We start from the raw sequence: 15,601 nt of genomic DNA on the forward strand, positions 1-15,601 counted from the left end.
TTTCGAATTATTTTTTCTTGAATAAGAAATTTTTGAAAGTTCGCGCGCAATTTTAACAGCGCTCCAAGCGGAGGAAGTGAGAACTTTCTAACTCTAACCTCAAAAAAACGATCATGTCGATAAAACCGTCATAAAGCAGATAATCGTTTATCCTCCCCCCTTCTCTCTAATATAATTAAAAGTAATTTATTCGGTGAGCTTGTAAAAGAGAAAATGTCATTGCGTGGGTGGTGGATACAGTGACAACGACAATTAAGAAATTTATGAAATTTATCTCTCATCATCCATTGTATGTGAGAACGGGTCAAATTTTTTAGCTTTCCTCTCTCTCTTTCTACAAATCAGAATTGTTCGGAACATCCCGAGCCCAACCGGCGGGCGATGCGCGAACAGCAATGAGTGCAAAGCGCGCCGCGTGCCCGACGGGTTTTGGTAATGTCGCGCTCGCGAAAATGATTATCGAATTCGTATACATATAATTATGCAGTGAGTGCTTTAGAATTAATATCACACGGCCACGAGGGACCTTGAAGAGACCATGTCGCGATACTGGTACAATCATTGAATATACCATATATAAATTCGAGAATAACAAAAACAAAGAGAGACACAAGGAATTGCAGAAAAGGTCGGGTATTTCGTTCACACCCGACCCGGCTGTCAGGACGCCATGTTTTTCAATCGAAAACCGATGGCGAAGTTTATCACGCTAACATTTTACTCTCTTCTTCTTGCTTGTGCTTCGTCTCAAAATGGTGAGTGTTTTTTTTTCGAAAAAGGAAATTTTATTTTTTTGACGTAAAAGAGATTTTTTTCATTGTGTTTTGTTCTTGAAAATGACGCTATAAGAGTGAAGTGGAAACGTTTTTACACCGATCGCCCTTATCGGCGACCCTTCTATGTGTTTGAATTATCAGGGGATTTTGGTGTCGTCGGGTCACTGATAAGGGATTTTTCGGTATTAAAGTTATTGGAATTTTTTGCTAAATAATTAAATGTATAATACACCCACGTGGTTCCTGGTAAATAACACGTGCTTTCCACTTTCAAACTTTTACCTATTCATAACAATTTGTTTTGAAAAAATTATTTTTTACTCGATGTTTTCACTTTTTGTTCACATTATTATTATTCTTGCTTTTGTTTGTAATTGCCTGTTTTGTATAGTGATTCACTAATCGTTTGTGTCATTGTTTATCGTTTTTTATTCTCGACAATGTAAAATAACTTCTTGAACATTGTCGAGTTTACAATTTTACAAGTTTTTGACTTTTTCAAGTAGTAACCTTTTTTTAATTTTACCGTGTTTGCAATACGTTTGTAAATTTACACGAGATTTACTATTTGTCGGTAAAAATTTACAAACTTGTGAAAATAGTTTTTTATTCCTTATCGTACAATGTAAATATAGATTGTTTTGTATCTATTTGACGTTTTTCAGTTGTTTTTTTTCTTGTTTCTTTCTTGTTTTCGAAAATATTTGAAACAGGGTGGCTACATGTCAGTAAAGTCAGGGAAATATCAGAAAACAAAATTTTTGTCAGGGAAATTAAGAAAATTGAGACTTTTTTCGACTTATTTTAAAAAAATGCGACTTTTTCGACTTTTTTTCCAAACATTGAAACAAAATACCATAATTTTTAGTAAAAGAGTGCAACGTATTTTGATTTTTTCCAATGTTAATAAAAAATCTTTAGATGTAAATTTAAAAATAAAAATTATGAAAATTAACTTCTAATTTTTATAAATTCAATACTTTCACTATTTTCAATTACATATTTCCGAAAAATTCAAATTGAATTTTGGAGAAGTTACAATAATGATTGTAGAAATTCAAGTATTTTTAAAAGTAATGAAATTTTCCCCAGAAATTCAATTATCTTCAAAAAATTTAGAAAAATTCTCGTCAAAATTTCAATTATCTTTATAGATAATAAAATTCTTCTCCAAAATTCAATTATTTTCAAAAAATTTAATAAAATTCTTGGTAAAATTTCAATTATTTTCAAAAATTTTCCTCAATTTTACGCAAACATTGAATTTATTTAGAAATAATAAAAATTTTACAGAAATTCAATTATTTACAAATTTTTTTAAATAAATTCCATCACAGAAATTCAATTATTTCAAAGGTAATAAACTTCTTCGCAAAAATTCAATTACGTTCAAAATTTTTAAAAAATTCTCGAAATTTTATAAATTTCACCGCATTAATTCAATTATTTTTTTAAAATAATGAAACTCATCGCAGAATTTCAATTATTTTTAATACAATTTTAATCGAATTCCTTGAATAATGTAATTATTCTTAAAATTCTTTAAAGGAATTCAATTTTATAAAATTTTGTTGAAAATATTCTTTATGACATATTTCCGAAAATTCAAATACATACATACAAAAAATTATAACATTTTAGAATTATTTTTAACATTTTGGAGAAAAAAACTCTTTAAAAATTTTTAATTACAATTAATTAATCATCAAAAATTTAATTAGTTTATGTAAATTATACAAAAATTCTTTTAAGAAATTCAATTATTTTAAAAAGATTTTACCAAATTTCAATTGTTTGGAAATTTTTCAATTGTATATTAATTACTATTAATTTTTCCAAAATTATTTTAGAATATTAAACAAAAAATTAATAGTAAGAATTTTTTTTAAAATAATTTTTTGAAAATATTATATTTTAAAAACATGGACTGTTACAATTTTCATAAAAAATTGAGTTTCTGTATTTAAATAATTGAATTCTAGAAGAAATTTCGTAAAATTATTTAAAAGCTAAATTATTTATGAATTATTAAAAGGTGAAGTTTAGTTGAAAAATTGTAGAAAATAATTGAATTCAGGAAGGGTTATAATTGTAATTTTTAGAAATTATTAAAATTCATAAAATTAATAAATTTTATGAATTTTCCGTAAACATTCATATTTTTCTGTAAAAATAATTTTAATATCAGGGAAATTGATAAACTGAAACTTGTGACCTTCCCTTTAAAAGTATAATAGAAATAAAAATGTATTTTTAGAAATATTTTGTTGTAAATTATAGATAATATTTGTGTTTGAAAGGAATTAATAAATGGCGTAATTTTTAACATTTAAGAGTAAATATTTAATCAGTAAACTATTGAATCAATAATCCGCGTTTGTTAGTCGTCGGTAAAGATTCGTTACACTAAGTTTGAAAGATCAACAGAGAGAATAAACAAACTCCATTGGGGTTTATTTGTCTTGAATTTTTTTACAATTAAAACAGAAATTTTGAAATAAAACAATTATTTTTAATTACAAATTAAAAAATGGAACAGAATTGAAAATAATATATTTTTTAAATAGAGAAAAATTAATAAACAATTAGAAAATGTTGATGAATTATGAAATTCATGAATTTCGATAAAAAATGAATTAAATTGTAGATTTGGGAGCAGCGGAAAATGCGGAAACAGGAAAAGAGCCGTCGATGCATGTTGAAGTGTCTCAGGATGCTGAAGGTATTGAAGCCGGTAGCACGCCTTCATTAACGTGTCAATTTAGCGAGCCAGGTCATATTGTTTGGCTTTCGCCAGGAAGAAATTTGACCTTCGTTAAAGAGTCAAAGGAAAAAGTGAGATTAGATCTGAAACCGGCTCGTCGACAAGATACGGGCAATTACACTTGTCGTGCACAAACGGAATCTGGCAAATTGGTCGATAAAACAATTGGTATTCGTGTCATAGGTGAGGACATAAAAACCAATTCAATTCATTGCGCCGAAAGAAAGCTAGAATTTATTTTACATTTCAATTTTATTAATTAGAAATTAGAAATTTTTAACTTTAAAAATTGTTTCCAGAACCGGGGAGAATAGAACCTGGGGAAAAAGTGCGAATAAAAGTATTGGAAGAGGCGACATTAACGTGTCATATTTACGGTGATCCGGTGAATAATTTGAGTTGGTCGAAAGGCAACGATTCGGATAATCAAGGACACTTGAAGGATCATATGAATATAACGCGTGTTAATGAGACTTATGTGCAATTGACATTGAATTTTCCGAGTGTGACGAGAAAGGACAATGGAACTTACATTTGTCACGCGGAAGATTACAGTAAACGAAGTCTGGCAGCTGAAGTGCATCTTTTTGTGATTGAAGTGCCACAAGTCAGTATTGACTTTATGAAGGCAGTCGGCGCTGGGAGTATATTTTTGAATTGGACCGTAAACAATGGCAATGAACCAATAAAAAGGTATTATATTCAGAATTTAAAGAAAGGCACCGATCAATGGCAATATAATAAAGAACAAATTGGAGGCGGTATCACGAGCTATGTTGTCAATGGATTAGAAAAAACAACGCCATATCAAATTAAAATTAGCGCCGAAAATTCTGTTGGTAAATCGCATATTCAAATTGATCCCCGATGGATTACAACCTTAGACGAAGGTAAGAAGTCATCTGACTAGTAGAAAATGTAAATTTCTTATTTGATGATAAGACATTTATTGAAAATTTGCGGAATTATTCCAATTTCATTTGATTAAAAAAGTGAATGTTTTTTCAGATCCAATTTTTATTCCAACTGTTGTGATGAATGGAGCGAATGAAAATTCGATAACAATCACCTGGACAACACCACCGGCGCATTTAAAGGAGCATGTACATTTTTATAATTTGAAAGCAACGCACAAGGAAGAAAATTTAGAGACGACTTATCCAGCTAAACCTGAATCTTATTATGCGTTTATGAATCTCGAACCGATGACAACTTACAATTTTAAAGTACAAGCGTGCAGTGAATATACGAAACAATGCGGAAACTGGAGCGCGGAGATAAATGGCACCACTTATGATGGAGGTAGTTTTTAAAACAATGTACAAATACTAACTTTTCAAAATTTAATCTTAATCTCTTTTTTTCTCCAGTGTGTTTCTTTATTTTTTTTGTGATTCATTCAATTTTTTCTTTTTTCTTCTTTAAATTCGTGTTTAATGTCTATAATAAAAATGTTATAATATGAATTACTTTTAGTAGAATTGGTTAGGGGAATCAGGGAACATTTAGAGATTTTTATTAAAAATACTGAAAAATATTTAATTTTTAGAATTCATAAAAAAATTCTGCGCAAGAATTAAATTATTTTCATTAATAATATATTACATCACGGGAATTTAATTCTTTTCTATACAATTTAAATGAAATTCCTCGAAAGAATTCAATTCTTTTTAAAAAATTATAATAAGAATTCTTTAGAAGTATTCAATTATTTTTAATACAATTTTAACTAAATTTCTCGAAAAAATTCTTATTTTCTTTGTAACAATTAGATTTATTTTCTATTTAATTGAAAAAAATTTAAATTTCTGGTCAAGAAATCAATTATTTTTAAAATTAATAAAATTTTTCAGAGGATTTCAATTATGTCCAAACATTTGAAACAAATTCTTGTCAAGAATTCAATTATCATAAAAAACAATTCTTTAAAAGATTTCAATTATTTTCATTAATAATGAAATTCTTCGGGGGATTTCAATTATTTTTAAAAAATTTTAAACAAATTCTTGTCAAGAAATCCTTTCGAATTCATCGCAAAAATTATTTTGAAAGTTATTTTAAAAGGTTGAAAAAATTCTTTGTTTAATTATTTTCATAAATAATACAAACTTCACAGGAATTCAATTATTTCAAAATTTTTTTATAAATTTATTTGCAATAATTCAATTATTTTCGTAAATAATACAATTTTTTACAGGGATTTAATTATTATTTTCGTAAATAATAAAATTCTTTTTAGGAATTCAAATATTTTCATAAATTATAAAAAGAATTTCAATTTTTTTAATACAATTTTAATTGAATTCCTTGAAAAATGTAATTATTCTTATAATAAAGTCTTTAATTATTCTTGAAAATTTTATTAAAATTAGTCAAAAAAATTCAATTATTTAAAAATTTGTTGAACGAAAAAAATATGAGAATTCAATTTTAAGAAACATTCGAGTATTCAATAAATTATTTATTTTTGTATTTAAATAATTGAATTCTCGTAGAATTTTCTAATAAACATTAATTTAAAAATTAATTTTGGTTAAAATTTTGGATAATTGAATATTAAAAGCTTTATAGCGTGAATTTTTAGAAATAATTGAATTTTGACAAGGTTTCAAGTTAAAATCTTTGAAAATTTGAATTTTTCATTCTTTTTTCCTGATTTTTAGAGATTATTTTTTAATTTTGTTTCACTTGAGAGTTCTCTAAATATTTATTTAGCGCTATTATTATAATTATTATTTTTTATTATTTATTATTAAATTATTTTTTTATTCTTATTTTGTTTTACATAAATAATTATTAAATATTTATTTAAAGATTTATCTTTTTTGTTTCTATTTATGCGTAGTTTGTGTAGAAAAAAAAATGATAAAAGGTGTGATTGTTTTGCATTTCTCTATAAAGAATTCATTGATATTTATTTGGTTTGTCTTTTTTGCGATTAGCTGCAAGTCCTCCACGAAATTTGTCCGTCACGTGTCGTTACGATAACATAAGCAGCACCAGTTTTCTCACTCTCAGCTGGGAATCGCCAGAAAAGCCGAATGGCGTCATTGATCGTTATGGTGTTAATTTGACGGGAATTTCTGTCTATCGAAACGACTTGGGACGACTGGAGGTCGATAACTGGGGACCGAGCGATAAAAATGCCCTCGGCACTGCACGTTCTTATCACTTTAATCAGATACCCCCTAATACGAATTACACGGTAAGCTTTATTTTATCAACTAGTATATTATTCACTATTAACTCTTATTGTTTCATCACTCTTGTGACTTGATTTCTTACTCATTATATTTAAATAATTTTTAAAAAATATTTTTCAAATTAAAATTTGTGAGTTTACGGGATTTTATTTTTATTTATTGTTTACGGACCTAGTTCGAGCCCTGCAACCTGGAAAATATAAATTTTATTTTATAATTGAATCATTTTGTATTCAATTGATTAAGAATTAAAATTAATTTAATGATTTTTTTGTTTAGGTAACACTGCGTGGAATTACGCGACATCGAAGTACAGGAAAGGAGGCGAGCGCGAATTGTACAATGCCGCCGTCAGTGCCGGATAAGGACAGTTTAAATTTACGAACATGGCGTAAAATTGACTATGAAGGACGAAAATTATTTAAACTCTATTTGCCGCGTATTTCCGAGAGGAACGGTCCAATTTGTTGTTATCGTGTATTTATGGTGAAATTAAATCAACAAAAGACAATTGCCGATTTACCATTGCCTGAGGATATTTCCGTTTATTCGTATAATTATGTTCACTCGGAGAATTCAAATGGTGCATATCTTGCGGAAATGTTTGACAGCAAGCATTTAATGACAGAAGTGTTTCTCGGTAATGGCGAATCGTTCAATGGAAGTAGCGAGTGTGATAAGTGCATTGGATTGAGACCAAAACCAATACCAACTGAACTTCATTTTATACCCGAGTCGAGTGGCGGTAATTCATCAATTACAACGTCGACGACGACGACTTTGAGTTCTGTCGGTGTGTCGAGTCCTTCACAGCCGGAAATCACGACGAGTGTTCCAATTGGTTTCACAGGATCGCCAGCGAGAAGGCGGAGAGACGAGGCGAGTGGAAGTGAGGCAGTGGAATTGCAACCTTTTCCACCGCAGGATGGATTTTTGGACGAGAAGGCAAATTACACTGGGTTCATCGAAGTTGTTGGTAAAGAATTATTTTTTTTATTTTAAATATAGAATTTTTGAATTCTGTTTATTTTACAATTAGTTTCGACTGATGGTGAATTTTGTAATAAGAAAATTAATTTTGGAAAAATTCTTTTTTCAGTTTATGGCAGCAAAGAGGGACAAGTACTGACAGCTTATAGTAGTTACTTTACACCTCTTTATGGTGGAGTTGAAATTTTGACAGCAGCTGCGGAAGATACAACGACTCTTGGTTTTATTTTGCAAATTTCGATTTTCATGGTTGTACTAATCGTCGTATTACTCGTTACCCTCTGCATTATGGTGAAATACTCGAAACGTTCTCAACAGCAAGGCGAGGAAATTATCACACTAACAGACAGTTTCAGGTGAAAATTTAACCATTTTTTAAAACAATTTATTATTCTCAAGTCTTTTGTTATTTTCAATATCCCATTTTTCGATTTTCTAACAGTTCTGATCTATCATTGAAATATTAAATCAAATTCCTTTCTAATTCACTAGAAAAGTATTTTTATTTTATTTTAATTTAAATATAAATTTTTGAATAATTTCATAATCAAAATTTTTAAAATTTACTTATTAAGTACATAATTAATTATTATTGTTTACATTTTCGAACATTTTAATATTCTTCGGAAGAAGAAATTAAATTTTCATCTTCTTCGAAAGAATTCAATTATTTTCATAAATAATAACATTCATCAGAAGAATTCAGTTATTTTTATAAATAATAAAATTTTTTACAAAAGTTCAATTATTTTCAAGAAAATTTTAATAAATCCTTGGAAACAATTTAATTATTTTTTAAAATAGTAAAATCTTTGCAAAAATTCAATTATTATCAATAAAATTGAATTCACGAAAGAATTCAATTTTTTTCTTAATTCGTTATAAAATTTTCCCAAAGAATTTAATTATTTTTTTAAATTTTATTAAAATTCTTCCTTAAAACTCAATTATCTTCAGCATAAAAGGTAAATTTCTTTTAAAGATTACAATTATTTTCCTAAATAATAAAATTTTTTGGAGGATTTCAATTATTTTCAAAAATTGTAATAAAATTTTTCCCAAGAATTCAATTATCATCATAAAAAATAAAATCCTTTCGAAGATTTCAATTATTTTCATTAATAATAAAATTCTTCGGACAATTTCAATTATTTTCAAAAATTTGAAACAAATTCTTGTTAAGAATTCAATTTTTTGCATAAATAATTGAATTCTTTACACAATTTCAATTATTTTTAAAAATTTGAAACAAATTCTTGTCAAGAAATCCTTTCCAAGTAAAATTCATCGCAAAAATTATTTTAAAAAGTTTAAAAAATTCTTTGTTTAATTCAATTTTTTTTGAAAATTTTCAATTAAAAGTATTAAAATAAATTAGATTATTTTGAAAAAATTCAAAGAAATTCTTCAAAAGAATTTAATTAGGATTTTGAAATATTTTAATAAAATTTTTCGCAAGAATTCAATGATTTTCATTAGATTAATTTTTAAATTGACAGGGTGGCCACATGTCAGTAAAGTCAGGGAAATGTCAGGAGAAAAATTTTTGTCAGGGATTTAAATTTTCAAAATGTACCTACAATTAAAAAGATTTTGAATAATTAAAATTTTTTAAAATTGAAAATAATTAATTTTTTTTGAAAATATTTTGTTAGAATTTTCAAAAATCAACTTTTGAAGAATTTTAATTGAAAATTTTCAAAATAATTGAATTATCAAAAATGTTAATGAAAAATCTTTAAACAAAGATGTAAACATTAAAATTAGTTTTTAATTTGTTTAAATTATAGTATTTTCAATATTTTCAATACTTTCAATATTATATATTTCCGAAAATTATTTAAAATAATTGATTTAGAGATGAAGTTTAGATAAAAATTATAGAAAATAATTGAATTCAGGAAGGGTTATAATTGTAATTTTTAGAAATTAATAAATTTCATAAATTTTATTTATTTTCAGTAAACTCTCATATTTTCCTGTGAAAAGAGTTTTGTCAGGGAAAATAATTTTAATGTCAATAAATTGTCAGGGAAATTGATAAACTGAAACTTGTGATCATCCTGAATTGAAAATATTTAAAAAGAAAAATTATTAAAAAAGTTAATAGAAAGTACTGATAATTATTTGAAATTTTTATTTTTTTTTTTTGCAAATTTTGTTTTTTATAAATATTGAATATAAATTGTTTTGAACTCTGGAAGAAAATCGACAAAAAGGACATTGAGAATAACGAGAAAAAAACGGGGCAGATGAATCGCTTCAAAATTTTTTCTAATTGACGCTTTCATTCTAACAGACATCTTTGCAGAAGTTTAAGAGGTCGTCATCAATTGGTGGCGGCGAGTCCTCCGGACATGCCACCGGTTCAAAAAGGAGAACTCTATCAATCATTCATCGATCGTCATCGAAATTCTGATTATGGATTTCAGCATGAATTTGAACTTCTACCAGATAAATTTACCGATCGTACAACGCGTGCCTCGGAAATGCGTGAGAATCTCTATAAAAATCGTTATCCCGACATAAAGTGTTACGATCAAACACGCGTTCGTCTAACACAAATTGACGGCATTTGTGGATCAGATTATATAAATGCAAACTTTGTCCTTGGCTATAAGGAACGAAAGAAATTCATTTGCGCTCAGGGCCCAATGGAGAATACTGTTTGTGATTATTGGCGAATGATTTGGGAACAACATCTGGAATTGGTATTGATGTTGACAAATCTTGAGGAGTATTCGAAGACGAAGTGTGCAAAATATTGGCCCGATACGAGTGAGACGAAGAATTTTGGTGATATTACGGTGGATCATGTGAGAGAGAGGGCGTATTCGGATTATGTTGTGAGGGAATTGAAAATGTCGAGAAGTGGTGAACGTGAATCGAGGACAATTGTTCAATATCATTTTCTTGTTTGGAAAGATTTTATGGCACCTGAACATCCGCACGCTATTTTGAAATTTATCAAGAGAGTGAATGAGGCTTATTCATTGGAGAAGGGGCCAATTTTGGTGCATTGCAGCGCTGGTGTTGGACGAACGGGAACGTTGGTTGCATTGGATTCACTTCTTCAGCAATTGTCCGACGAGGGACAAGTCTCGATTTTTAATACTGTTTGCGATTTGAGGCATCAACGAAATTTCCTCGTGCAATCGTTGAAGCAGTATATTTTTATCTATAGAGCTCTCATGGAAATGGCGCAGTATGGCGATACGGAAATTCAGGCTTCGCAAATGAAGGCCGCGGGCGAGAGACTGAGGCAGAGGGAGAACGGAAAGGAAATGTGTCGAATGGAAGAGGAATACGAAGTGAGTTATATTGTATTTAATTCAAAAAATATTTAATTTACGAAAGTAATCTTGAATCAAAAATAGAATATTAATACAGGGTTGCCACGCAACCTGGAAATATTAGGGAATTTTATAAACCTTGAAAAAAAAACCTGATAAAGTCAGGGAATTTTAATCGAAATCCTGGAAAATTGTTATTTTCTAAAGTTATTGTGTTTATTCTTGAAATCGAATTTTACTGAAATATTTCAAAAATTAATTCAATTTTAAAAGAGTTGCGATTTAAATTTTCGTAAATAAATAAATATAAAAATATTTCAATTTGGAATAAATTTAATTAGAATTCTAAAAAAATTAGTTTTTTTGAAAAATTTTAATAATTCAATTTTTTTCAAAACAGTTTAATTAAATTCAAAAATTAAAAGAGAATTATAGTTAAAATTTGAATTATCTTTATAAATAATATAATTCTTCTCCGAAATTCAATTATTTTCAAAAATTTTAATAAAATTCTTGTCAGAATTTCAATTATTTTTATAATACAATTTTCATAATTTGAAGTTTTTAATTTCTAATTTATATTTAATTGAAGAATGTCAGAATTATCGAAATTTCGTAAAATTAAATTGTAAACAAAAAAAATTCCGTTTTTTAACCTGGAAAACCTGGAAAAGTCAGGAAATTTGAAAAGAGGAAAAGCGTGGCAACGCTGTAATAAAATAAAGGATTCTTGAATAAAATAAGAATGAATTTTTCAATTAGAAATAAAATAAAAATAAAATTGAAGGTAGTATTGAAAAAAGAATAAAAAAGAATGTAAATTTGATTCCAATTTGTTTAATTTTAGAAAATTGTGGCAGTCTTGGAGGATCGAAAGTCGTTTTCGGTTGGCGGCGCAGATGAGAATAAGGGGAAAAATCGTGATGATTCAGTGATACCGTACGATAGAAATCGAGTGATATTAACCCCAGTTCCTGGACGAGAGCATTCTACCTATATTAATGCATCATTTATCGAGAGTTACGATAATTCCGAGTCATTTATCATCACACAAGATCCAATGGAGTCAACGATCGCCGATTTTTGGCGAATGATTTCCGAACATTGTATATCGACAATCGTCATGCTTTCAGATGTAAGACACATTTTTCTCTTCTCTTCTATTTCATTTTTTTAATACTATTACTATCGCAATTTTTTTCAATGTGAATAGAATATGAATTATAATTCTAATTCTAATATTTTCAATATTTATTATTTAATTTAGAAAAATCATTTATTTATACATATTTGAAAAAAATTGTTTTATATGTTGTTTCTTTCATTTAGTTTGAATGAAATTCGTATATTTAATTTTTCTCCTTTTTCGAATAGTTGAACGAGGGATACAGAAAATGTCCGCGATACTGGCCGGACGATGAGACAATGCACGATCACATAAGAGTGCGTTACATACAAAGTGAGAGTTGTCCATATTACACGAGACGTGAATTGTGCGTTTCAAATACAAAAATGGATGAAAATATTGTCGTTACACAATATCAATATCATGGTTGGCCTACTGTCGAGGGTGAAGTGCCGGAAGTCACTAGAGGCCTCATTGAACTCGTCAATCAGACGCAATCGAATGGCACGGAAAGTACCGGACCACTAGTCGTTCACTGCAGCTGTGGCTCCGACAGGAGTTCCATGTTTGTAGCCCTTAGCATATTAGTTCAACAACTCAGAACCGAGAAGCGAATAGATATATTCACGACGACAAAGAAATTACGATCGCAGAGGCACGGGATGATCAGTTCTTTCGTAAGTTGCATTTTTTTTACAATTTACAGGGCTCGAACCGCAGTGAAAGTATTTAAAAATACTGTCTTACATGGACTACATTTACGAACCAAACATGAAAAATTACGGACCAATTATTGACAAAAATATAACCAGTCAGAGTCAAATAAGAGAACATTTTATTAACAACTATAAATTAAATTTTTTATAATAATTAAAGATGACTCTAAATTATATCTTATAATTTACGAACTTTTCGCCTTTTCTCAATCAAATTACGGACTTTATGGACCTTTTTTTAAAAAAAAACTGACTTTTACGAACTTGAAACAAATTCACGGACCTAGTTCGAACCCTGAATTTATAAAAATTAAACAAAAATTAAATTTACAAAATAAAATCTAATCTTCATTTAAAAAATTGCAGGCACAGTACGAATTTCTGCATCGAGCAATTGTGAATTACTCGGATCTGCACAATCTTGCCGACGATGAACCAGCCTCTTAATGAAGGGAGGTGAAAGGTTAGGCCCGATGGACTCTGCAATTTATTTTCCTTTGCTTTACGGTTTTTGCTCTAAAAACACAAAAAAAGGTAATTCTTTTATTTTTCGATTGGCGTGAAGACGCTTTTCTTCGTCTCGATTTTTTTCGCTACTAATTCGAGACGTGAAGGGAATTCACCTTTTTATAATTTTTTTTTTTTTGAAATCTTTATGACACGAACGATCAAATCCACGATTTAAAGAGATAATAAATCTGGTTAATTTGAATATTAATTAACATTGAATAGAGCCATTGTTATTACTCCTTGTATTATAGAAATCGATTTTGTTCGATATATTTATCTGGATAAACTGTGCGCGTTTTCTCTCCTCGCTAATTTCTTAATTTCATTTTACATTTCATTGTAGTGAAACAAGAAGAAAAAAGAACTTTTCCTTTTTGAAATTAGTGACTTTTTTTAATTTGATATTTCCAAACTTTGTATCTTTCGATTCAAATTTTTATTTAAACTTAAAAGTATGTCAATTATCTGTTTCGTTTGCAAAATTTTTATTATTTATTGAAAAATTAAAAAGAAAAATTAATTTCTTAAAAAAAAAGAAACAAATTTTCTTTTTCAGTTCTGTAATTTTTTTCCCTCTCGCTTTCAAAACAGCTTTTTAAAAAAATCGTTTTATTGCAAAATGATTATTGAAAATAGAATTTGGTGAAAGATGTAAATTTTCGGAAATATTTTTTTCGACCCTTTTTTTATTTTGTATTTTTTTTCTTTAAATTTGGTGAGCAACGCAAGTTTTGTACGTAGAAACCTATCAAGAGAAAATTAAAAGGAACCATCTTTATTATCTTGGAAATCGTCGAGGATTGTTTTTTGTCGTGAAATATTAAGAGTATTCACTGGATCGAATCTCAAGTTACCCACAAGAAATGAAGAAAAAGGGCTTTCTCACAAACTGAAAATGTTGAGGCCACCGTTTTTGCAGTAACTAGTGAAAAAAAGAAGCCCAGGAAGTGAAAAAAAGAAAAACTACGATTATCATCATTCACAAGTGGAGAGAAGAAAAAACTGATTAGTTTTACAAGTTTATTTTTTGAACGCGATATTTTTATATATATACCATTTAGATATATATATTGTGTACTTTTGTATAAATTACTAATTGCCAATTAGTAATGAAGCGGTTTTTTATCGTCACTTCTTTGAGAATCTCTCTCTGTTTTTCTACCAGTGATTTTATAATTGGACTTTAATCAGGAGAAAGGTGAAAATATTTCTTTTTATAAGCATCGTATCACAATGATAAATAAACTATTTTCTATGTTTATTACTGAAAGACTGATAAGTCTATTCGCACAATTTCATATTAAGACAATTAAAACAAAAAAAGCAAATTTGATTGCGAAATTTTGTCCATAATTCGAAAAATCTGTTTCTTGTTTTTCTATTTGAAATCGTTTCTTTCTGTAAAGATTTTGCCAATTCGTATTTTATTTCAATGTTTTTGTCCCGTTTTTAAATATTTAATTGTCTGAAAATATATTTAATTTATATTTAAATTAAAATTTATATTTTTAAAATTTTTTATTCGAATTTTTCTTATTTTTTATTTTATTAAAAATTAAACTAAAATAGATTGTTTATCCAAAAGAAAAAAACGTTTTCATACTTGTAAAAAGGAGAAAATATTATCTACGAAATATGAAATTTGGAAAATTAAAAATTTCCAAAAGAAAATTTTAGAAATTAGAAAAATTTACCGAAATTTTGAAAGAAATGTGTTTTTTTGATAATATTTTGTATCAAGAACAAAAAAAGAGTGGAGGATGAAAAGTGAATATTTTTTACAATAGTTAATTAAATGACGACCAATAAGAATTAATGTATCGACAAATATTATGTAGTTACTGTGAAGACGGCGCCTATTTTTTTCCCCTGTCTAAGGGGAAGAATTAGTTTGTAAATGAGTAAAAAGAAAACAAGAAAACCCGGCGTGTGATAATGTAAATGATCACTATTTTCGAAAGCAACTAATTACTTTGTAAAACTAGTCAAAGATGTCTCGTGGCTTTCAATTTATTTGAAGAGTCAATGCTATACATATTATACAAATACCAACGTATATATTATATATATTAATATTCTACAATTTATATTCATATTGGTGATATATTTTTTTTTGTTTATTGAAGCGAAACAAAAAACTCAATTTCAATGTAATACCAGAGACGGCCTAGAATTTTATTATTGAAAATGAGTCGATTTTGCAAATTTTCAACACTTTGGATT

General features: G+C 27.9%; 1 protein-coding gene across 5 annotated transcripts; it reads left to right on the plus strand.

Annotated features, from left to right (window-relative positions):
• The first annotated feature begins 91 nt into the window (after positions 1-91).
• LOC122511855 (tyrosine-protein phosphatase 69D) lies at positions 92-14,853 on the plus strand. Of its 5 annotated transcripts, none has more exons than XR_006302560.1 (12): positions 92-755; positions 3,424-3,723; positions 3,840-4,430; positions 4,549-4,842; positions 6,483-6,745; positions 7,023-7,719; positions 7,843-8,089; positions 10,033-11,044; positions 11,874-12,161; positions 12,401-12,829; positions 13,235-13,402; positions 14,095-14,853. XR_006302560.1 is itself a non-coding variant. In XM_043627377.1 (11 exons), the coding sequence occupies exons 1-11, from the start codon at positions 671-673 to the stop codon at positions 13,313-13,315; spliced, it is 4,287 nt and encodes a 1,428-aa protein (XP_043483312.1). In that variant the 5' UTR covers positions 92-670; the 3' UTR covers positions 13,316-13,758. The 5 variants fall into 5 exon arrangements, 1 of the variants encoding a protein (XP_043483312.1); XR_006302561.1 differs by having other exon boundaries at positions 14,099-14,853; XR_006302562.1 differs by having other exon boundaries at positions 14,120-14,853.
• Positions 14,854-15,601: the final 748 nt, after the last annotated feature.

Source organism: Leptopilina heterotoma, unplaced genomic scaffold, assembly GCF_015476425.1.
Source record: "Leptopilina heterotoma isolate Lh14 unplaced genomic scaffold, ASM1547642v1 Lhet_90, whole genome shotgun sequence".
Lineage (NCBI taxonomy): Eukaryota > Metazoa > Arthropoda > Insecta > Hymenoptera > Figitidae > Leptopilina > Leptopilina heterotoma.

Bases quoted from the DNA above. Each gene is read 5' to 3' on its own strand.
- LOC122511855 (XM_043627377.1), top strand. From the start codon at position 671: ATGTTTTTCAATCGAAAACCGATGGCGAAGTTTATCACGCTAACATTT. The intron at 756-3,423 runs GTGAGTGTTTTT...ATTAAATTGTAG, and splicing joins TTGTGCTTCGTCTCAAAATG to ATTTGGGAGCAGCGGAAAAT. The intron at 4,843-6,482 runs GTAGTTTTTAAA...TTTTGCGATTAG, and splicing joins TGGCACCACTTATGATGGAG to CTGCAAGTCCTCCACGAAAT.